The following is a 23,710-nucleotide window of genomic DNA, read 5'->3' as shown; positions in this document are numbered from 1 at the left end:
TTTCAGGTTCGCCCACTCCTGTGCATGCTCATGTCTCCACTGCCACTCTGACGCCATCTCAATCAGGCTCCTGAGCGCCCTCGTGCTGCCGGACAGGTTGGGAATAAACCGGCCCATGTAATTAACCAGCCCCAGCGCTCGCTGCAGCTCAGTACGGCTAGGCATCTCCTCAACGGCCCGGATATTTTCTGGGTCCGACTGAACCCCGGCTGCTGACAGCTTCGTCTGCCGATTCAGCCTCAGCCCGGACGCACGCGCCGTCTCCAACACGCGGCGCAGTCTCTCATCATGCTCCTCCAGGGTCCGTCCCCACATTAGCACATCATCTAAGAAAACCCCCACCCCCTCAATTCCGTCAAACAACTGCTGTAGCCTACAGTCCTGTGCTGTACTGTCCAGTCTCAAATCCCCAATGTTGCGCATCCGTAATTCATTCTTTTGTTGCCAAAATGCGCGCGCACACTTAATTGTTTACCAACAGTTAAAGGTAATTGCTCTATGTTGGGTTGTATACAGTTGGCACCACTAGAGAGCAGTCTAGTGTAACAGGACGGAGCCTGATTAGCCTCGTCATCTCCGCCCACCTCTAGATGGCGATAGTGCGTGATCTGCTCACCGTTTGTCTACAATGAATGACATCCGCAGAGAAGCAAAGGTCCGATAGTTACCCTTAAACCAGATATTATCCAGTACAAACTCTAATCAGAGATTATCCAGGAAACCTTAACATGTTGACAACACATGCGTTGAGGGTCTTTTTCACCGAGCGACTGTCAGCGGCTGCTGAGGAGATATTTGGAGCGGTTGAGAAAACGATAACCGAGTACCAGGAGGAAGTGTCCCGTTCAAAGAACGAGGTTGACCGTCTGCAAAGGCTGCTGGAACATGCCCTGAAACAGGACGCAACGTTACACAAAGAAGGTTTGTGAATTGTGTTTTTATTGTGTTGTATATTATGTGTTTGGTTTGTATGTATAGTAAGGCGTTATGTTGTTTTTGGACCACAGGAAGACTAGAATAAGAACACAAAAAATACACCCGGCTACTATAACGTTAGTTATTAGCTGTTTTGTTTTACTGTTGACGTTCAACTTCATATTAAAATAACCAGATAACGGTGTAATGTTCATCTTTCCCATCAGACCGTCAGCTCACTGTGTTTGGAGAGGAGGCTGGCTCTGAGCAGCAGAGTGTGCAGGAGTGGAGTCCCAGTAGGAGCCAAGATGTCCTGGAGCCTCCCGAATGGGTCAAAGTAGAACCAGAGGAATGCGAGCCGGGTTGCGGGGGGGAGCTGCTTCGGGGACTGGAGGCCTCCTTAGATTCCATGCTCTCTCCTCCGCATGTGAAAAGTGACCATGATGACGAGGTCCTACGGCTCTTCTCAGAGCAGCAGCATCTCAACCCAGCACAAGAAAACAAAGCATTAGAGGTCGACCATAGAGCATTACAGCTAGCCAGTGCCTCTGGGGAATTTTCCGCAGTAAATCTAGACTGTCCTAGACTTGGACAGAGTCCAAACATTAGGAGGGAGATTGGAGAATTTCCATCAGATTCAAAGCCAAAGAGCGTGCGGAATGTAAGGCGGCTAACGTTTACTCACCTCGATGTGAAATCCTTCACCTGCTACACCTGTAGGAAAGTATTCCTCAACAAGTCGAAACTTCAGATTCACATGAGGACCCACACGGGCGAGAAACTGTATCGCTGCCATCTGAACCAGAGAACCCACAACGCTAGTGAGAATCGATGCAAATGTCACGAGTGTGGCGAGGAATTTGGTTGCAGCGAGACTCTGAAAGCTCATATGAACACCCACAGTGGAGCAGCGTACGGGAACCAGACACAATCCGGAGAAAACCCAGAAACAGAATCTCTAAACAGACCAGCCACAAACCTCCATGCGGAAACTTATCCTTGCCATGCCTGTAGTAAAGTATTCAAACACAAGGCAAACCTTCAGACCCACATGAGGACCCACACGGGCGAGAAGCCGTATGACTGTTATCTCTGTGGGAAAGGCTTCACTCAAATGGGGAACCTGAACATACACATGCGGATCCACACTGGGGACAGGCCGTTTCAGTGTCATCTGTGTGGTCACAAATGTGTTCATAGTGGAAATCTGAAAAAACACATGAGGACCCACACAAAGGAGAAGCCCTACAAATGTCATGATTGTGGCAAAGAGTTTGGTTACAGTAACACTCTGAAAGACCATATGAAGACTCATTAGAACCATAGAGAAAGCGTGCCATAGAGGAACCATACAACTGTGCTGTATTATTATTACTACGTTGATTGTTATTTCTTTCTTTATATCTGTTTTGGTATTCTTGTTAGTGTGGTTGCCCTAAAGGGCAACACACTCTAGTACTTGGTCGACCTTATTTGTTTGTTTGGTTGGTTTGGATCTAGAGCAACCCCAAAAGTTTGCCACTCTACTCCTCCCACAGTTCTAACGGCACACACGAGTCATATGTCAAATCGACCGGCTTCATCGAGAATCGTGTGCTTCCTCATTGCTAAGCAATATCTTTGATAGTTTAATTTTGATTAATTTATTAGTGCATTAAAATTCCCCATTGACTTGAATGGGAATAGGGAAAATCTCCAGTTCAAATATCTCGGAAACCTTCAGTTCGGCCTACAGTTACCAAACTTGGTAGAGAGGTTAACAGTCAAGAGTCCTACTCAGGAAAAAATAATTACACTGATGGGCCTCACGGTGGCGCTATAATAGCCCACTTTACCTTTTGGTCTGTAACTCTTGAACCATAGGTTGTAAAATCAAAATTTCTTCTAATTTTCTTTTTCGCAGGATTCCTTGTTAAAATCAAAGCCATTGTAGGGTTGAATGTAACCCAGAGGAAGAACTACAAGTGCATGCACACAACATCCAACACACAATGCACACACTCAAGACACACACACACACACACCATGCACACACCCAACACTAAGTAATAATAATGACAGAATGGGCAACCACACTTGCAATTTCCCTAAATTGTACATTTCTAGTTTGGTATTCACTTTGGTCAACCATGGTTGTTTGAAATGTACTATACAAATAAAGTTTGACTTGACTTTGAAACGGGGCAAAAAAAAAACTGTAAAATAATGTGAGAATCCACACATGGGAAGGCTAACATCATTGCACAAAGTATGAGAAACAACCTGATTGCTTTGAAAGTTTAACATTTTATAGCACACTAATGTTGAACCTGTATTAATTTGATGCTCTACATTAAAACTTTAAAGTAAAAAGGTGTAAAAAAGAGGGAACTGTTTTCATATGGTATTTCAGAGTTTGGGTCCTCATGTTTTTCTTACAGATGTAAGATAAAATACTTTAATAATCCCTGTGGGGAAAATGTGGAGTTTCAGCAGTGGGTAAAAAGGTACAGTGTAATAGAGAATAATACATAGATAATATACATAGTAGATGGAATTAAATTACAAGAGATATATATATATATATTTATATATACAGTATGCATACGTATAGGATATATACATACATACAGTCTGTATAGATATATGAACAATAATACTCAAATATACACACATACATGCACACATCCACAACACTTACAGTAGGAACACACATGAACACTCAGGCACTGTTGTGTACCCCAAAAAATATTTCATAGAATCAAGTTTGCTCCTCCTGAAACCAGATTAGCATTTAATCTGATTCAGTCTCTACTTGCATCCCACACTCATGCAGGGTTAGGGATTTCTTGTTTTTACACACAAAAAACAAGGAAGATGTATTTTAAGACATTTAAGTGCACTTTATACAGAACAAGCAGGGAATACAAATGCTGCAGCTAAACACAGTATTTCTTGCACCTCCACCTCAGACTAACTAATGATTCACTCTGTCCACAACCCCTGAGGGGCGGAACCAATGCTAAATGAGATGACCGTGAAAGGAGGAAGTAGAAGAGTGTGGCACCGGGTGTAACCAGCAAGCTAACCTTAGCTAGCCTAGTTAGATGTAGCTAGCTAGCCTTTAGATGTTTGTCTAAATTACGGCGATATAATGAGTATTTCGATTTAGCACATTCGGTGAATATTTATGTATACATAGCGATTTGGATTCGTATGCTTGATGTATCAGCACAGTAACTTGAGCGTTTCACCAGCTCGCTCAGTTAGCAGCATATGAGTGTCAAAGTTAGCCGTGACTTCACCGGGTGTCTGCTTGCCTGATCTCACATTTCGGACACGTCAAGGTAAACACATCTAGAGCTACGGTAGCTAGGCTAGCTGGATATTAGCACTAGCTAACGATAACTCCCACTGGTTCGTGAGGGTAGATAGTTAATCTGTCCATTTCTGCTTTGACTTTATTGTAACTAGAAGTAACGTTAGGTAGCTAGTTGTACATCATGAACTAATCTGAGCTAACGTTAGCTAGCAAACCAAAGTAAAGGTCATTGCCCTTATTTACCTAGTCACGTATTAGCTGGTGCTAGCTGGCTACAGTAAAGCTGTCATCTCACTCCCCCTTAATTTTAGATTTAGCTGGCATTAGCTATGTACTTGTACTAAGCTATCAAACATCTGAGTAACGTAAGCTATGTTTTTATGTACCTAGCTACATAAATACTAGCCAACGTTAGCAGACAAATCTAGCTCGGCGAACGTTATTTTACTCAGTATTTTGTGTTAGCTAAGGCTTCTAGCTAACTAGCTATCTAACGTCAGAGATATGAGGAAATGTCTTTGATCGCAAATACTGAGAATTCCCACGGCGGATCAAGCCAGTATAAACTAGCTGGAAAGCTGGAACAATTGATTAGCAAACTTGATTGAAAAGTGGACGATTGTTCAAATTTAAAACGTTAAAGTAATTGGCTATAGGCACATTAATGACTGTTTTTACAAAGGGTAGGCTATGTGTGATGCAACATTGACCCTTGCCCTTTGACTGGTAAACAATTGCTTCTTCTATCACTGACAATAATCTATAATGCAACCAACCGTTTTGAGATGTAGTTCCAAGAAATTACTACACATGAAACTATGTCTATATTATGAATCCAATGTTGTTTCTCTTCCACCACTCAGACCCAGAACAGTCGGTCATTAGGGGGGCAGTGATGTCAGAGCCCAAGACCCCCACTCCAACCCCGGCTGGTGACACGTACAAGGGGTGGGTGTTCAAATGGACCAACTACATCAAGGGGTACCAGCGCCGATGGTTTGTCCTCAGCAACGGCTTGTTGTCCTACTACAGGTATGATCTCCTCTTTTTCAAAATGCCACAAACATTTATAAGCTGTTGTGTTAAATTAGTAGTCCTGTCCAATTTAAGACATGAAAATATTTTACAAAACTGCAGCACCATGCATGCATAAGACAACAGAGTTCGAACCGAACTGGGTAAAACTGCATTTTCATTTTATGCTCCTGAGGCCTGGAACTCACTTCAATCTACTTTTCAACTTGATTCTTTAGTTCCCTTCAGTCATTTTAAATCACTACTTTATGATCACTTAATTTCTGTAATTTCTTGTTTTTTTTTTACAAATGTACTGTAGGATTATGCTTGTCATCATTTATTTGGTGCAGGGCATACTTTGTATTTACTCAACATCACTGTAAATGAGGTTCATACCTCAGTTGATCCTCGAGTTTAAATAAAGGTGATAATAATAATAAATGCCCATTGGTGTGTGAATGTGTGTGTGAGTGGGTGAATGAGAGGCCATTGTAAAGTGCTTTGGATAAAAGTACTATATAAGTGCAGTCCATTTACCATTTACCATTGGACAGTTGTCATAAGATGATAAGATGAACTTTAATAATCCCCTGGAGGGGGGTGGGTGCTTCATGTGCGCTAGCTCTATGCTGCATACAGTATTCTTTTCTTAACTAAAAAAACAAATCAGTATCAGACTCAGTTGTGGTGGGGGTGTCATCAACACCTCGGTCCTCACCGAAAGTCCCCACGTGTGTCCGTGGCCACCAGGACCCAGGCGGAGATGGGCCACACGTGTCGGGGCACCATCAACCTGGCCACGGCAACCATCGCCGTAGACGACGCCTGCAACTTTGTGATCTCCAACGGCGGGGCGCAGACATACCACCTTAAGGCGAGCTGTGAGGTGGAGCGCCAGCGCTGGATCACCGCCCTGGAGCTGGCCAAGGCCAAGGCCGCTCGCATGCAGGCCGAGTCTGGTAGGACCTGGGGGGTTATGAGCTAGAGGGACAGAGACTCATAGAAGTACTTTGTATGGCTCTGTGGTGGGAATGGTACTTCAAGTCAGACGCCAGTAGTGTCGTACCACAAGCAATAGCTGAATATGATCATAGAAAACATGTACCACACATGTAAACACATTTAAAATGGGTCTCCCCACAAAGCCGCGCCATTCCAGAGCCACGCCAGGCTATTGTCACAATTCAATTTGATTGCTTGGCACGTTGGATACATTGGATAGCTTATAATCGGTCATATTGTCCTCTAAATACTACTGTACATATGTGTTCATTCCTTTGAAATAGTCAAATTTTTGCATTTTATGTTAGGCTATTGCTGTGCGTCATTCTGAGTAGGCTATATGCTGATATTTGCTGACACAACAAACACTGGAAATCTAATGCTTGGACATAGACATCTATTGTTTTTACAATATATATTTACAGGGAAAATTGGAATTAGAAAATCATTTGACTGCAGCCACCACGGCACACATTGTACAGGCGATTTTGTTCTAATAAAAAATAAGTATAATAGTAAATTAATAATAGTAAAACAAATAACAAACAAGTCTCATTTCAGTTTTCTGTAAAATCATTCATGTCAAAAGCAATGGCGCAGAACGCACAGTCGCAGGAATAACAAGGGTCGCAGTTTTGCCTTGGCTTTGACCCTAAACCTTTCAAATGTAGCCTGAATTTGAGTTGGCCACTAAGATCAGCAATTGAAAATGATTCCATCTGAAGCAGAGTGTCTCGGTGTTGTCCAAGCTAAGCTCTCCTTCCTGCCTACTCCTCAGACGACTCGGGAGACGACTTCTCGCCGTCGGCCCAGGCGCCGCCGGGACAGGGCGGGGGGGCGCAGAGCTCTGAGGTCCAGTCCACGCTCAGGACGCTGGGCAGCAAGGTGGAGGATCTGAGCACGTGCAACGACCTCATCTCAAAACACGGCTCCGCCCTCCAGAGGTCAGTCCTTTAGCTCTCTCTCTTTCTTCTCACTCTCTCTGTCTCTCTCTCTCTCGCTGATTGGTCGGAAGGTTGTCTTGTTAGAGAAGTGATGAGTTTCTCATGTCTCTTCTCTGACTGATTTTCAATGGAGAGAGCTGAAACCTCTGATCTCAGCCAACGAGCTGAAACACCTCTGAACTCAGCCAACGAGCAAATACACACACCAAACTGGCAGCTGCTGTACAATCTTCCAGACTACTTTAGTGATCCTCCAGACTGCTTTAGTGATGATACAGACTGCTTTAGTGATGATACAGACTGCTTTAGTGATCTTCCAGACAACCTTAGTGATGTTACAAACTGCTTTAGTGGTGTTACAGACTGCTTTAGTGTGTTACAGACTGCTTTAGTGATCCTCCAGACAGCTGTAGTGATCTTACAGACTGCTATAGTGATCTTAGACCGCTTAAGTGATGTAACAGACTGCTTTAGTGATCTTCCAGACTGCTTTAGTGATCTTCCAGACTGCTATAGTGATATTACAGACTGCTTTAGTGATGTTACAGACTGCTTTGTGGTTTCAAAGTTGCTCACGTTCATGTTCCCTCATCTGCCAGGTCTCTGTCTGAGCTGGACAGTCTGCGCCTGACAGGGGAGGCGGGGGACAAGATCCGGCAGGTGACCGAGAGAGCCACGCTGTTCCGCATCACCTCCAACGCCATGATCAACGTGAGTCTCCGCCCACGCCACCATTTTAGACGCCTCCACCCGCGCCGCCATCTTGGACTACATAAACTTGTCTAGTGGAGCGCAGTATGACCTTAGATCAAGAAACTAGTGGCCAGCCAAAATACATTTCAGCATTGTTGTACTACGGCTATCAAGTAATTGAGCCGGTGTTTTGTCAAGTTTTACTGGGAATTCTCCTTCCCCCAGAGAAGTGAGTTTCAGGGTATTCACTGTTGGAAATGTTGCCTTAGCGTTTGTGAAAGGTTTGTGAAAGCTGTTTCCCTCCGTAGGCGTGCAGGGACTTCCTGGCCCTGGCCCAGGCCCACAGCAAGCGCTGGCAGAAGGCCCTGCAGGCCGAGAGGGACCAGAGGGTCAGGCTGGAGGAGACCCTGGAGCAGCTGGCCAAGCAGCACAACAACCTGGAGAGAGCCTTCAGAGGAGCCTCCCAAACCAACCCTCCCACTGACAGCAAGGGTAGGACACCAACACCTATAACCTCCAGACTCACTCTATAACCAGACTCACTCTATAACCAGGCTCCAGACTCACTCTATAACCAGGCTCCAGACTCACTCTATAACCAGACTCACTCTATAACCAGGCTCCAGACTCACTCTATAACCAGACTCACTCTATAACCAGGCTCCAGACTCACTCTATAACCAGACTCACTCTATAACCAGGCTCCAGACTCACTCTATAACCAGACTCACTCTATAACCAGGCTCCAGGCTCACTCTATAACCAGACTCACTCTATAACCAGGCTCCAGACTCACTCTATAACCAGGCTCCAGGCTCACTCTATAACCAGACTCACTCTATAACCAGGCTCCAGACTCACTCTATAACCAGGCTCCAGACTCACTCTATAACAGCCTCCAGACTCACTCTATAACCAGGCTCCAGGCTCACTCTATAACCAGACTCACTCTATAACCAGGCTCCAGACTCACTCTATAACCAGCCTCCAGACTCACTCTATAACCAGGCTCCAGACTCACTCTATAACCAGGCTCCAGACTCACTCTATAACCAGACTCACTCTATAACCAGGCTCCAGGCTCACTCTATAACCAGGCTCCAGACTCACTCTATAACCAGGCTCCAGACTCACTCTATAACCAGGCTCCAGGCTCACTCTATAACCAGGCTCACTCTATAACCAGGCTCACTCTATAACCAGGCTCCAGACTCACTCTATAACCAGGCTCCAGGCTCTCACTATAACCAGGCTCACTCTATAACCAGGCTCACTCTATAACCAGGCTCCAGACTCACTCTATAACCAGGCTCCAGACTCACTCTATAACCAGGCTCCAGGCTCACTCTATAACCAGGCTCACTCTATAACCAGGCTCACTCTATAACCAGGCTCCAGACTCACTCTATAACCAGGCTCCAGGCTCACTCTATAACCAGGCTCACTCTATAACCAGGCTCACTCTATAACCAGGCTCCAGACTCACTCTATAACCAGGCTCCAGACTCACTCTATAACCAGGCTCCAGGCTCACTCTATAACCAGACTCACTCTATAACCAGGCTCCAGACTCACTCTATAACCAGGCTCCAGACTCACTCTATAACCAGGCTCCAGGCTCACTCTATAACCAGACTCACTCTATAACCAGGCTCCAGGGTCACTCTATAACCAGACTCACGCTATAACCAGACTCCAGATTCACGCTATAACCAGGGCTCCAGACCCACTCTATAACCAGACTCTAGACTCACTCTATAACCACACTCCAGATTCACTCTATAACCAGACTCCAGATTCACTCTATAACCAGACTCTAGACTCACTCTATAACCACACTCCAGATTCACTCTATAACCAGACTCCAGATTCACTCTATAACCAGGGCTCCAGACTCACTCTATAACCAGGCTCCAGACTCACTCTATAACCAGGCTCCAGACTCACTCTATAACCAGGCTCCAGGCTCACTCTATAACCAGGCTCCAGGCTCACTCTATAACCAGGCTCCAGGCTCACTCTATAACCAGACTCCAGACTCACTCTATAACCAGGCACACTCTATAACCAGGCTCCAGACTCACTCTATAACCAGACTCACTCTATAACCAGGCTCCAGGCTCACTCTATAACTAGGCTCACTCTATAACCAGGCTCACTCTATAACCAGGCTCACTCTATAACCAGGCTCCAGACTCACTCTATAACCAGCCTCCAGACTCACTCTATAACCAGGCTCCAGACTCACTCTATAACCAGGCTCCAGACTCACTCTATAACCAGACTCACTCTATAACCAGGCTCCAGACTCACTCTATAACCAGGCTCCAGGCTCACTCTATAACCAGACTCACTCTATAACCAGGCTCCAGACTTACTCTATAACCAGGCTCCAGACTCACTCTATAACCAGGCTCCAGGCTCACTCTATAACCAGACTCACTCTATAACCAGGCTCCAGGGTCACTCTATAACCAGACTCACTCTATAACCAGACTCCAGATTCACTCAATATCCAGACTCCAGATTCACGCTATAACCAGGGCTCCAGACCCACTCTATAACCAGACTCTAGACTCACTCTATAACCACACTCCAGATTCACTCTATAACCAGACTCCAGATTCACTCTATAACCAGACTCTAGACTCACTCTATAACCACACTCCAGATTCACTCTATAACCAGACTCCAGATTCACTCTATAACCAGGGCTCCAGACTCACTCTATAACCAGGCTCCAGGCTCACTCTATAACCAGGCTCCAGGCTCACTCTATAACCAGGCTCCAGACTCACTCTATAACCAGGCTCCAGGCTCACTCTATAACCAGGCTCACTCTATAACCAGGCTCACTCTATAACCAGGCTCCAGACTCACTCTATAACCAGGCTCCAGACTCACTCTACAACCAGGCTCCAGGCTCACTCTATAACCAGGCTCCAGGCTCACTCTATAACCAGGCTCCAGGCTCACTCTATAACCAGACTCACTCTATAACCAGGCTCCAGACTCACTCTATAACCAGACTCACTCTATAACCAGGCTCCAGGCTCACTCTATAACCAGACTCACTCTATAACCAGGCTCCAGACTCACTCTATAACCAGACTCACTCTATAACCAGGCTCCAGACTCACTCTATAACCAGGCTCCAGGCTCACTCTATAACCAGACTCACTCTATAACCAGGCTCCAGACTCACTCTATAACCAGGCTCCAGGCTCACTCTATAACCAGACTCACTCTATAACCAGGCTCCAGGGTCACTCTATAACCAGACTCACTCTATAACCAGACTCCAGATTCACTCAATATCCAGACTCCAGATTCACGCTATAACCAGGGCTCCAGACCCACTCTATAACCAGACTCTAGACTCACTCTATAACCACACTCCAGATTCACTCTATAACCAGACTCCAGATTCACTCTATAACCAGACTCTAGACTCACTCTATAACCACACTCCAGATACACTCTATAACCAGACTCCAGATTCACTCTATAACCAGGGCTCCAGACTCACTCTATAACCAGGCTCCAGACTCACTCTATAACCAGGCTCCAGACTCACTCTATAACCAGGCTCACTCTATAACCAGGCTCCATGCTCACTCTATAACCAGACTCACTCTATAACCAGGCTCCAGACTCACTCTATAACCAGGCTCCAGGCTCACTCTATAACCAGACTCACTCTATAACCAGGCTCCAGGGTCACTCTATAACCAGACTCACTCTATAACCAGACTCCAGATTCACTCAATATCCAGACTCCAGATTCACGCTATAACCAGGGCTCCAGACTCACTCTATAACCAGACTCTAGACTCACTCTATAACCACACTCCAGATTCACTCTATAACCAGACTCCAGATTCACTCTATAACCAGGGCTCCAGATTCACTCTATAACCAGGCTCTAGACTCACTCATTAACCAGACTCCAGATTCACTCTATAACCAGACTCCAGATTCACTCTATAACCAGCCCTCCAGACTCACTCTTTAAGCTGAAGGCACCAGCACATGATTTGGTGGTGCAAACAGTTTATTTTTAATACTGGAGGGATTTTGTATAGCTTTCGTTTTGAAAACAAAAAACCTCATCTGCTACTGAGCAGATAAGCTGCAATAATAACTTTCAATCAACATAACTTGATGTAGTATATCTATTCTACACAGCTAAAGGGTGTGTGTGTGTGTGTTTGTTCATGCTTTGTTTTGAGTGTCTTATAAGCCCATGTGGGCGGAGCACCCTAAAAGGTGCATGACACTAATGATAAAAAGCTTTAAAAAAAGGAATGTTATCCTTTGTGGTAGAATTACACTCAGTGGCCACTTCATGAGGTACACCTATCTAGTACCAGGTAGGACCCCCTTCTGCCTAGAGAACCGCCGTTCTTCCTGGCATAGATCCAACAGGGAGCCCTTCTGCACACCACTGTTGTAAATGGGTGTTATTGAGTATTTGGGGCCTTTCTGTTTGCTTGAAGGAGTCTGGCCTTTCTCCTCTGACCTCTTCCACAGAACCGTCGATCACTGGGCGCTTGTTTTTTTTGTTTTGTTTATCGCACCATTCTGTGTAAACTCTAGAGACCGAGGGACATTAGAACCACCACGTCGACAACAGTCACACCGCGGTCAAAGTCACTTACGTCACGGGTCTTCTCCATTTTAATGTTTGCTTGAACAACAACTGAACCTCCCCACCGCGTCTACATGCTTTATCTATTGAGTGGTGGTCGTCTGCTCTCTCCTCAGGTTCTGGCTCGGGCAAGGGAGAGGCGAGCGACGAGGACGACGACAACGAGTTCTTTGATGCCATGGAGGAGGCTCCGGAGTTCATCACTGTGCCCGCCGACCCCCAGTTCCATAAGTCAGTGAACTCCGTTTAGCCCCAGCGCCTAGTCTGACCTGCTTCACCACAGACCTAGTCACACCTGCTTTACCACAGACACACCTTCTTTACTACAGACCTAGACACACCTGCTTTACCACAGACACACCAGCTTTACTACAGACGTAGTCACACCTGCTTTACCACAGACACACCAGCTTTACTACAGACGTAGTCACACCTGCTTTACCACAGACGCACCTTCTTTACTACAGACGTAGTCACACCTGCTTTACCACAGACACACCTTCTTTACTACAGACCTAGACACACCTGCTTTACTACAGACGTAGTCACACCTGCTTAACTGCAGACCTAGTCAAACTTGCTTTACTACAAACACACATGCTTTACTACAGACCTAGACACACATAATGAAACAGAGCTTCGAAGCATTTAAAGGGAAAATTCCACCTGAATTGATCAATCAATTCCTAATATCCTGTTGTTCTTTATTCAGAATATAATAGTCACTCATTGTCTTGTCAGTCATAATATACATTACATTCCCGTTATATGCCTGAAATGGTGTCATAATTTCAAAACAGATCTGTATCATTTGCTTAGATTTTTGCCTTGTCCCATTTCCTTTCATGTTAATGTGATGTTGGTGATGGTTCATGTGATGTTGGTGATGGTTCATGTGATGTTGGTGTGATGGTTCATGTGATGTTGGTGATGGTTCTTGTGATGTTGGTGATGGTTGTCTGTCTGAATGTCTTTGTTTTCTCTTCCATCAGAAGATCCAGCAGCAACGTCAGTGGCTTCAACAGTGAAATGTGCTCTGATGATCAATCTGTAAGTTTCTCATCTTCTCTCGCTCTTTTCGCCTGTCTTTCTATTTGTATATTTTTGTTGTTCTTTTTATGCTCTAATTATATACATCTATAAGTCTATCAATCTGTAAGTCTCTTTCTGTCTTTCTCTCTGTATCTTCTTGTCTCTGGTTTTGTCATCTAATGGTCCACATCTGAATTGAGAGGATGGACATATCAGAGTTTTTGTATCACTATATCTGCCTTTGCCAGCCACATGTGTTGTCTTCCCAGTAATCATCATGGTCTCTGTTGATTGGGTGTTCCCAGCTTGACGAGCAGCCGCTGGCCATGAACCAGGAGTCTCCGTCTCAGGAGATGGAGCCCATGAGGAAGAGGAGGAACCACATCCCAGACAAGCCCAACTACTCGCTGAACCTCTGGAGCATCATGAAGAACTGCATCGGCAAAGAGCTGTCCAAGATCCCCATGCCTGTGAGTACTACTGCTAACCCTAACCCGGATTAGAACCACTCATTTGTTATCGGCGTGTTCCATTCAGATCTATAGGATGAGAACTGTAGGGACGATGTCCATGATCCTAGATGACTGAGGGATGATCCTAGATGACCGAGGGATGATCCTAGATGACCGAGGGATGATCCTAGATGACTGAGGGATGATCCTAGATGACTGAGGGATGATCCTAGATGACCGAGGGATGATCCTAGATGACCGAGGGATGATCCTAGATGACTGAGGGATGAGCTCTGCTGGTCCTCCAATCTCAGCCCCACACGTATTCTCCAGATGTTTTATTTAGATTTCTTTCTCTCTTTTTTTGTTTGGCAACTTATGATAAAATTATATGTTATGATATATAATATAATGTATGTCAAATTGTAAAACCTCCCCCCTCCCTCCCTAGGTGAACTTCAACGAGCCCATCTCCATGCTGCAGCGCCTGTCGGAGGACCTGGAGTATTACGAGCTGCTGGACAAGGGCTCCAAGTGCCAGAGCTCCCTGGAGCAGCTGTGCTACGTGGCGGCCTTCTCCGTCTCCTCCTACTCCACCACCGTGCACCGCACCGGCAAACCCTTCAACCCCCTGCTGGGAGAGACCTACGAGCTCGACCGCCGGAGAGAGAGCGGCTACCGCTCGCTGTGTGAACAGGTGAGAGAGAGAGAGAGAGAGACTACCGCTCACTGTGTGAACAGGTGAGAGAGAGAGCGGCTACCACTCACTGTGTGAACAGGAGAGAGAGAGAGAGAGACTACTGCTCACTGTGAACAGGTGAGGGAGAGAGACTACTGCTCACTGTGAACGGGTGAGAGAGAGAGAGAGACTACTGCTCACTGTGAACAGGTGAGAGAGAGAGAGACTACTGCTCACTGTGAACAGGTGAGAGAGAGGGAGACTACTGCTCACTGTGAACAGGTGAGAGAGAGAGAGAGAGAGACTACTGCTCACTGTGAACAGGTGAGAGAGAGAGAGACTACTGCTCACTGAACAGGTGAGAGAGAGAGAGACTACTGCTCACTGTGAACAGGTGAGAGAGAGGGAGACTACAGCTCACTGTGTGTGAACAGGTGAGAGAGAGAGAGACTACTGCTCACTGAACAGGTGAGAGAGAGAGACTACTGCTCACTGTGAACAGGTGAGAGAGAGAGAGACTACTGCTCACTGTGAACAGGTGAGAGAGAGGGAGACTACAGCTCACTGTGAACAGGTGAGAGAGAGGGAGACTACAGCTCACTGTGAACAGGTGAGAGAGAGAGACTACTGCTCACTGTGAACAGGTGAGAGAGAGGGAGACTACAGCTCACTGTGTGTGAACAGGTGAGAGAGAGAGCAGACATTATTATACAAGTTACTTTTTGAGTAAATAAGTTAATGGACGGCACTCGCAGATGAATGTAGTTTATTAAACTGAAAGGTTCAGTCAGGCAGCCACAGCTCTGTGTGAACGGATGAGACTGAGGGAGGGATCGAATCACAGAGGGGTGAAACTGGGAGTGAAGGGGAGAGGAACAGCAGAACATGCATTTGGAAACTATGTATAAAAAAGGAAGATGGATTAGGCCACAATCTCTACATATTCTAGAGGGGATTCTCTCTGAGATGTGCTAATCCATTATAATCCCTCACAAGGTTTTTGAGCTTCAGATCCACCGCGTGCACAGCTGTGGTCCGAACCATAATCACCCCGCGACCCCAGGATAGATGTTTCATTCACTCTCAATGGTTCAAATGAGATTAGCGTTGGTAATCTGTGGGATTAGCGTTGGTAATCTGTGGGATTGGAATGAAGAGGTTTCGGCGTTTCTCTCTCAGGTGAGCCACCACCCGCCTGCGGCTGCTCATCACGTGATCTCGGACCGTGGCTGGAACCTCCGGCAGGAGATCACCGTCGCCAGCAAGTTCAGGGGCAAATACCTGTCAATCATGCCTCTAGGTAAGGAGTTTATATCTGTCAATCATGCCTCTAGGCAAGGAGTTTATATCTGTCAATCATGCCTCTAGGCAAGGAGTTTATATCTGTCAATCATGCCTCTAGATAAGGAGTTTATATCTGTCAATCATGCTGCTAGGTGAGGGGTTTATACCTGGCAGTCATGCCTCTGGTTGAGGGGGCGGGGTTTATACCTGTCAATCATGCCTCTGGGTGAGGGGGCGGTGTTTATACCTGTCAATCATGCCTCTGGGTGAGGGGGCGGTGTTTATACCTGTCAATCATGCCTCTGGGTGAAGGAGCTGGGTTTATACCTGTCAATCATGCCTCTGGGTGAGGGGGCGGGGTTTATACCTGTCAATCATGCCTCTATGTGAGGGGACGGGGTTTATACCTGTCAATCATGCTTCTAGGTGAGGGGGCAGGGTTTATACCTGTCAATCATGCCTCTAGGTAAGGGGGTGGGGTTTGTACCAGTCAATCATGGCGTTGAGGGGTTGGGGTTTAGGGGACAAGAGTAGTTGTCAAAACCAGAGAAACAGCCAAAACAATAAGAGGATAGTCCCAGCACGTGACATCACACGTTAGCAGCCTGTCTTAACAAAGAGTTAAAAGAGACAACACCGAGAGAGAGAGTTCACGAGTGCATTCACAGGGAAGAGTAGTCATGGTCCACTTCCGTTCCAATGGAATGGAGATGAGGCTTGAGAATGAAGAACTGTGGCCTCTTCCTCAGGGACGATCCACGCCATCTTTGAGAAGGGCAACAATCACTACACCTGGAAGAAGGTCACCACCACCGTCCACAACATCATAGTGGGCAAGCTGTGGATCGACCAGGTAGGCCCGTCATATCCTTAACAAGCACCCCGTGACATCACTTCACAGCAAAAAATACACCCAGAGTATGAGTTGACGTTATTTGATATGGACATGACATGCATTAGACTTGTACATATGCACAAGAACCAGATGCACTGGTTTTTGGTGATTGTATCCTTATGCTGGGTTCACACCGGGCGCGGCGAGAAAATTCGCGCCACCCAGTTCGCCCAATGGGTCGCCGCGCGAATCCGCTGCAGAAAGTTAAAAAAATTTACTTTACAAAAACGTCTGCGAATGTCGGCGCGCGGCGAATCCTGGCCGCTGCGCCGCCGAGTTCGGCGATTCGCGCCTCCTGCGCCGCCCAGTTCACGCAAATTGTATTGACTTTCTATGTAAACTCGCCACACCGCAGGAAAAATTTGCGCCCGGTGTGAACACAGCATTAGACTTGTACATATGCACAAGAACCAGATGCCCTGGTTTTTGGTGATTGTATCCTTAGGCTAATTTCCAACACCTGTCAACAGGAGGCTTTTGAACACATCAGCACACAGATACATACATTAAAAACATCACACACCCATAGATATAATCCCTAAAATTAGTACAGGTGCATGTGCAAAAACCTTTACTACCTTTACTAAGCCTATACTAAAATATAAATAAATGCCTATACTAAAATACATCCCTATACATCTAGAGCACAAGTGTGAGCTATCTGTAAGTTGTTAGGTGTTTGAGCAATGTTGTTTCTCTTTAAGCCATGATTTGATACCGCCGTTGAAGTCATTAAAATTATATTGCATCTTTAATTCGGTAGGTAGCCTGTTCCACAATTTTATTCCTTTAACGGAGAACGCTGACTGACCAAATGGGCTTTTTCGTAATGGCACACGACCGTCATCGTTTGCTGTGGCCCGTGTGTTGGTTCTGCTGGTGTGCTGGAGTCTGGTAATGGAATCACTAAACGGGACAGGAGCAAGACCATATAAGCATTTACAAATAAGCTTTAGGTTGGAATAGCTTACGAAGCTTTCAAAGTTGAGCATGTTATGTTTCTCTAAGATTTGACAATGGTGCCACCGCATTGGATTTTTGTCTGATGAAAGGTAATATGCATAAGATATGCATGAGTGAGACATTTCAGGAGTTGTTTTATTACAGGATATGGATTCCTGTTGGAATAGTTTCTCTCTTCTGTGTATTTTTGCCTCATCAGTCAGGAGAGATCGATGTAGTGAACCACACGACCGGGGACCGCTGTCACCTGAAGTTCGCCCCGTACAGCTACTTCTCCAGAGACGTGGCCAGGAAGGTAGGAACCAGGACGCCATCTTAGAGACACCCTCTCCACAACCTAGACTTACCAGGACGCCATCTTAGAAACATTTTCTCCACAACCCAGACTTACCAGGACGCCATCTTAGAAACATTTTCTCCACAACCCAGACTTACCAGGACGCCATCTTAGAAACATTTTCTCCACAACCCATACTTACTAGGACACTATCTTAGAAACACTGTCCAGAACCCAGACTTGCGGGAACCCGGACGCCATCTTAGAGACGGCAGACTTATCAGACACGATTTCATGTTAACAGCGGGTAAAGAAAGCCTCCTCTTTTTCCTGTCTGTCCACTCTCCACCCCTCCAGGTGACCGGGGTGGTGATGGACAAGGATGGCAAGGCCCACTACGTGCTGTCGGGGACGTGGGACGAGAAGCTGGAGTTCTCCCGGGTCATGCAGAGCACCAAGGGGGGGGACAGCGGCGCCGAGGGCCGGCAGAAGACCGTCTACCAGACCCTCAAAGCCAGGGAGCTGTGGAAGAAGATCCCTCTGCCGTGAGTACTGCTGTGTGTGTGTGTGTGTGTGGTGTGTGGGGTGTGTGTGGTGTGTGGGGTGTGTGGGGTGTGTGTGGTGTGTGGGGTGTGTGGGGTGTGTGGGGTGTGTGTGGGGTGTGTGGGGTGTGTGGGGTGTGTGAGGTGTGTGTCTGTGTCTGTGTCTGGGTTTAGTGCATGATCCCACCCTTTCTTTCATCATATCCCTCCTCTCTTTGGAGCTGGCTGAAAACTCTACATGTGATCATGTAGGTTTATTATACAAGTTGGAACTGAGCTCTTGCACACGAAGGCCCTCTAGACCCTTTCAATGGAATTTTCGGTCACTAGTGCAACGACTTCAGTCCGAGTAAACATCCAGTGCGTCAATCCGCGAAACATAGCAAGCTTTTACAAAATAAAAAAACCCACTATGGTAAGAGTCATTTAGAGAGGGCTGTTTTGTGGGTAGACGCTCAGAGACTGTGTAGTTGAGAGAGACTGATGGGAGAACGGTCACGATCCAGACGTTGAGTGAAGTTCTTACATATGCAAGTATACAAGTTTGTTTGTAAGTGTGTTTAAATGAAGAATATAGAAACAAAGGATTTAAGATCATTGCAAATAACTATGATTTTATAAATGTATAGAAATTTTATTATAAATAGTGATAGTTGTAAGTTAGGTTTTTCCCTTCAGAGGAATGAAGAGGAATGTCTTCATTCACATACTGTACAAAGGGAGAGCCCTTATCCAAACTAACCATTGTGTTGCAGGAGTATTGTTCTGTATTTTGTCTTAACGCTAGAAAGTTGAAAGCTTATACAAAATATCCAAATTAACGGGTGGCGGTGGGATTATTATTTACATATCTCGACTGTTTTGCCTTTGGGAGGCTCAAGAAATAGCTGCTTGTGATTTTTAACATTAGCGAGCTACCGTCGCTAATATTAGCTAACTTGACGCAAAACGGATGTTGAGATGGACCAAAGTGGTGTTACTGTTAAATATGAACGCTCCATGAAGCGGTCTATATCATGAAGCGGTCTATATCATGAATCAGTCCATACCATGATGCAGTCTATATCGTGAAGCAGTCTAAATCATGAAGCGGCCTATATCACGAAGCGGTATATATCATGAAGAGGTCTATATCGTGAAGCCCTCTATATCGTGAAGCCGTCTATATCATGAAGCCGTCTATATCGTGAAGCCGTCTATATCGTGAAGCGGCCTATATCATGAAGCGGCCTATATCATGAAGCAGCCTATATCGTGAAGCGGTCTATATCGTGAAGCGGTCTATATCATGAAGCGGTCTATATCGTGAAGCGGTCTATGTCATGAAGCGGCCTATATCATACATGTTACCATCAGAGGTCTCTGACGCACTGCGGCTGTTTTCCAGCGAGGGGGCGGAGACCATGTACTTCTTCACCGACCTGGCGCTGACGCTGAACGAGACGGAGGAGGGCGTGGCTCCCAGCGACAGCCGGTGGCGGCCCGACCAGCGTCTGATGGAGGCGGGGCGGTGGGAGGAGGCGAACGCGGAGAAGCAGCGTCTGGAGGAGAAGCAGCGCAGCGTCCGCCGCGAGCGGGAGAGGGAGGCAGCCAGCCAGCGCACCGCCAGCCAATCGGACGAGGGTAAGGGACAGTCTAACAGTCTTTTCTGTTAGAAATGAAGGTCGAACCCAAAACCATGCCCGTGTTTTGACCCCTTTTCTCTCCCACAAGCTGTCGATGAGGACTCTTTTACTGACCCTTCTCTGAAAAGCAAGTATTCCTCTTTCTCCTCTCTCTGTCTCTCTCTCTCCCTCCCTCCCTCCCTCCCACCATCCCTCCCTCCCTCTCTCCCCTTTTCACTTCTGCTTCCAGTACTGTTTTTTTACTCGAAAGCAGCTTTTAGCTGAGTTCACTTTTCACTCTTCTCCTTTTACTGTGGTTCCTCAAAAGCAAAAGATTGCATAATGCGTGCGTTTTCCTTTTCTGATCAGGCGCTCACCAGGACAACTACAAGGCCCTGTGGTTCGAGCAGTACGAGGACCCCACCACGGGCGAGCCAACCCACATCTACAAGGGGGGCTACTGGGAGGCCAAAGACAGCGGCAGCTGGGAGGACTGCCCCGACATATTTTGACCTCCTCGTCACGGTCCTGGACTGGGGGAAAGTCCCCTGGGTCAAAACGGGCTCCGCTGGACTCCCCTAGCGAGCACCTCCACCCTGCCCTCCACCAGCGCTCTGTTCTAAGAGACCTGGAGGAGGGAGACTGCGCTCTGGTCCAGTCGGGAGATCAGGGTCTCCCCCGCCCCCCCTTCCCTGTCGGCCTGGTTCTATTTCGGTCCCTAGCCCTTCTCTCCCTCAGCCCCCACCTGAAGGGACCGGGCGAGACCCAAAGCAAAGACGGCTGATGCTTCCGCCTGTTATAAAGGACTGAATGACGCTGGCGACGCCGTCCCCCTCCCCCTCCTCCTCCCCCGGGGCCATCCTCTCCCCATCGGAACACAGGCCGAAGGGGCCAGAGATGGAAATGTAACGGGGCCCGTCATCCCTGGAGCGGCCCTGAGCAGAGCAGGTCTGCCAGACCTCTCCCCACCATGTTGTGCCGATAGCTCCCCCTCTCTGTCAGATACTGTAGTGTTCCTCTCCTCATTCACATCCTTGCTGTTGGCTCATACCAATTTTTAAAAAGGGGGTGGCCAATATATAGTTAGCATAGTATGTCATTATAACACTGATCGGTGGCCTTCAAGAAGTTGGAGAGGATTTTTCTTTTTCTCAAATTTTTTTTGTCTTCAACTAATGAACTGAAGGATCCTGTGTGTTTGCGTGTATGATTGTATATCTGCTCTTCCACACCTTAAACTACAGTATTACACACAGTGCTATTATACTTATCCACTGGGTTCCTATAGCTAGTACTAAAAACTATTCCCTTTCCTCACAGTTGTCCATGTAGTAGTTATTGGTTTGCAAACCAGGGCCTTGGCTTTTTTTCCACATAGGTAGTCTACTATGCTCATGGAAATTCTGAAACGGTGCAATTAACTTTATACTTTTCATTTGGCTTGCTTTTTCGGTTGACGTCGTTAGAAGTTGGCATCTTCTCTCGCTGGTTCCTGGCCTCCAGGTCCAGTGTCCTGCTCTCATCCCAACATATCATGCTCACAAAATGGACGTCTTCTCGGCCAGACAATCCATTGAGAAAACAACAAGGTAGAATTCAAACTGTCACGAAGCCCAGTCCATCATTCCTATGCTGAGAAGATATCTGAATCAAATTCAGATTTTTCTTTAAAACTTTACTTGAAAGTGTCTCCCCAGCCCAGGAATAATGTCCATTGGCTGTAGTGTGTGTTTGACTGAGAATGATATCATCCTACCTTCTACTGTACAAAAACACTGTATTTTAAGAGTCATTTAGAGAGGGCTGTTTTGTGGGTAGACGCTCAGAGACTGTGTAGTTGAGAGAGTCTGGTGGGAGAACGGTCACTCAGCCATGATCCAGACGTTGGGTGAAGTTATTACATATGCAAGTGTGTCGACACCAAAAACATGGGGTTTACTGTGTGCCTGAGTTGAATAACAAGTTTGTTTGTAAGTGTACTTAAATGAAGAATAAAAGAATTTAAGATTGTTGGAAATAACTATGATTTTATAAATGTATAGAAAAGGTATTATAAATGGTGATAGTTGTAAGTTAGTTTTTTCCCCTCATGTTAATTGAAGAGGAATGTCTTCATTCACATACAAAGGGAGAGCCCTTATCCAGACTAACCATTGTGTTGCCAGGCACATGACAGAGTATTGTTCTGTATTGTCTTAAAAACAAAACAAAAAACTGTGTAAAAACGGACAGACCGGTGGTTGTAACAAGTGTTTTTCATACTCTTTTCCTTTATTTTTACCCCCCCCCCAATGTTTTCACTGTTATTAATTGGATAACAAAAATGAAAGTTGGTTGCCAAACAATTCTATAGAAAATAGTCTGTCTGTCCTCTTCAGTAGAAGCTGTGCAACGTCGATGGAGATTACTTTAAGATGTCGACAATGAAATAAAAGTGAAGTAAACACTTGTTGGTAAATGTCTCAATGGTTAACTTAGCCGCTGTTTGTTCTCTTATACATTCCACTAATGGTCCGAGTACTTAAGTCAGCCTGTCTCGCTGTCTTCCAACATAACGTTTCAACCAGGGTGATTAGTGAGAGCTGCTGATTGGTGGTTCAGTCCGTTTGATTGTGTACAGGTAGCTAGATGGCCTCACCCCCAGTAATGTCATGTAGCCTGTACAAAGATGGACATTTATTTGATTATTCATTTAATTCACAACTAAATGGGACATTCTACACCATGGTTTCAAGGGTGTTTGTCGTGCATGAGATACAGCTGGAGGCCGGCCTCTGACAGCCCCTGTGCATGCTCTTAGTATGTAGCTCAGGCCTTTGCTGTGTCATGGCAGCAGGTTCTGGGTTGGCGGGCTGGAAGCTACCATCCTATAGACGCGCGGCGGGAGAGAGGCAGCAGCAGGGGGAGGGTGTGGCTTCGGCGCAGACTGACTGGACAGGGTGACCAGGGGGACTGGTGTAGAAGAGCAGCAGCATTCTGACTGCCTACCTGTCGTTAGAGCTCAGCTGGGAGGAGTGACATAGAGACGAGGAGTTTCTGTAGCGTAACAGCATATAGGCAGGGGCAGCCTGGTCATTACTATTGAGAGGAGCTGAAATGCTGAATCAGTGAAACTGCCTGACAGCCAGGGAGAGGAGAGGGAGGAAGAGGCTGAACCACAGGGGAGGCAGGAGAGAAAGGGTAAGAAATATGGTTTTGTTTAATCCTCACATCAGCAGGAGTTTCATTCATATCTGACCAAGCTGGGTCCAACAAAGTATTTACCTAAGGTTTTAACATTTGCAACCCCCCCCCCCCCCCACACCTCCTTTCAAGTCTGTATTTTCCAGATATAATTTCAATATACACAGATTTGGCGATCTTGTTCTAGGGGTAAAGGTTGACAAGACCTCCACACAGCTGCTGCAAGCCAGAGAAGGAAGCCAAGGTAAGAATATGACACTTTCATCTCCGTCTCTG

The 23,710-nt window shown here is 46.3% G+C and overlaps 2 protein-coding genes across 2 annotated transcripts; both read left to right on the top strand.

Moving 5' to 3' along the window:
* Positions 1-728: 728 nt before the first annotated feature.
* Positions 729-3,216, top strand: LOC311319994 (uncharacterized protein; the record flags this gene model as incomplete). The annotated part of the gene is made up of 2 exons (XM_084451628.1): positions 729-921; positions 1,143-3,216. 2 exons carry the CDS (start codon positions 729-731, stop codon positions 2,231-2,233), a joined length of 1,284 nt encoding a protein of 427 aa, XP_084307754.1. The 3' UTR covers positions 2,234-3,216.
* A 749-nt stretch (positions 3,217-3,965) lies between these two features.
* On the top strand, positions 3,966-22,694 carry LOC311320221 (oxysterol-binding protein 1-like). The gene is made up of 17 exons (XM_084451927.1): positions 3,966-4,241; positions 5,080-5,248; positions 5,984-6,192; positions 7,014-7,179; positions 7,779-7,890; positions 8,181-8,364; positions 12,640-12,754; positions 13,516-13,573; positions 13,861-14,025; positions 14,459-14,704; positions 15,866-15,986; positions 16,720-16,823; positions 18,028-18,123; positions 18,463-18,650; positions 20,035-20,270; positions 20,361-20,399; positions 20,621-22,694. The coding sequence occupies exons 2-17, from the start codon at positions 5,112-5,114 to the stop codon at positions 20,761-20,763; spliced, it is 2,319 nt and encodes a 772-aa protein (XP_084308053.1). The 5' UTR covers positions 3,966-4,241; positions 5,080-5,111; the 3' UTR covers positions 20,764-22,694.
* The last annotated feature ends 1,016 nt before the right edge of the window (positions 22,695-23,710 follow it).

Source organism: Borostomias antarcticus, assembly GCF_949987555.1.
Source record: "Borostomias antarcticus genome assembly, chromosome: 17".
NCBI classification, from domain to species: Eukaryota; Metazoa; Chordata; class Actinopteri; order Stomiiformes; family Stomiidae; genus Borostomias; species Borostomias antarcticus.
Note: the sequence above shows the minus strand (reverse complement) of the source record. Positions and strands in the feature narration are given on the sequence as shown.

Excerpts from the sequence above, each read along its gene's own strand:
- LOC311320221 (XM_084451927.1), top strand. The coding sequence starts at position 5,112 with ATGTCAGAGCCCAAGACCCCCACTCCAACCCCGGCTGGTGACACGTAC. Across the intron at positions 18,651-20,034 it reads TGGAAGAAGATCCCTCTGCC|CGAGGGGGCGGAGACCATGT; the intron begins GTGAGTACTGCT and ends GCTGTTTTCCAG. Across the intron at positions 20,271-20,360 it reads CGCCAGCCAATCGGACGAGG|CTGTCGATGAGGACTCTTTT; the intron begins GTAAGGGACAGT and ends CTCTCCCACAAG.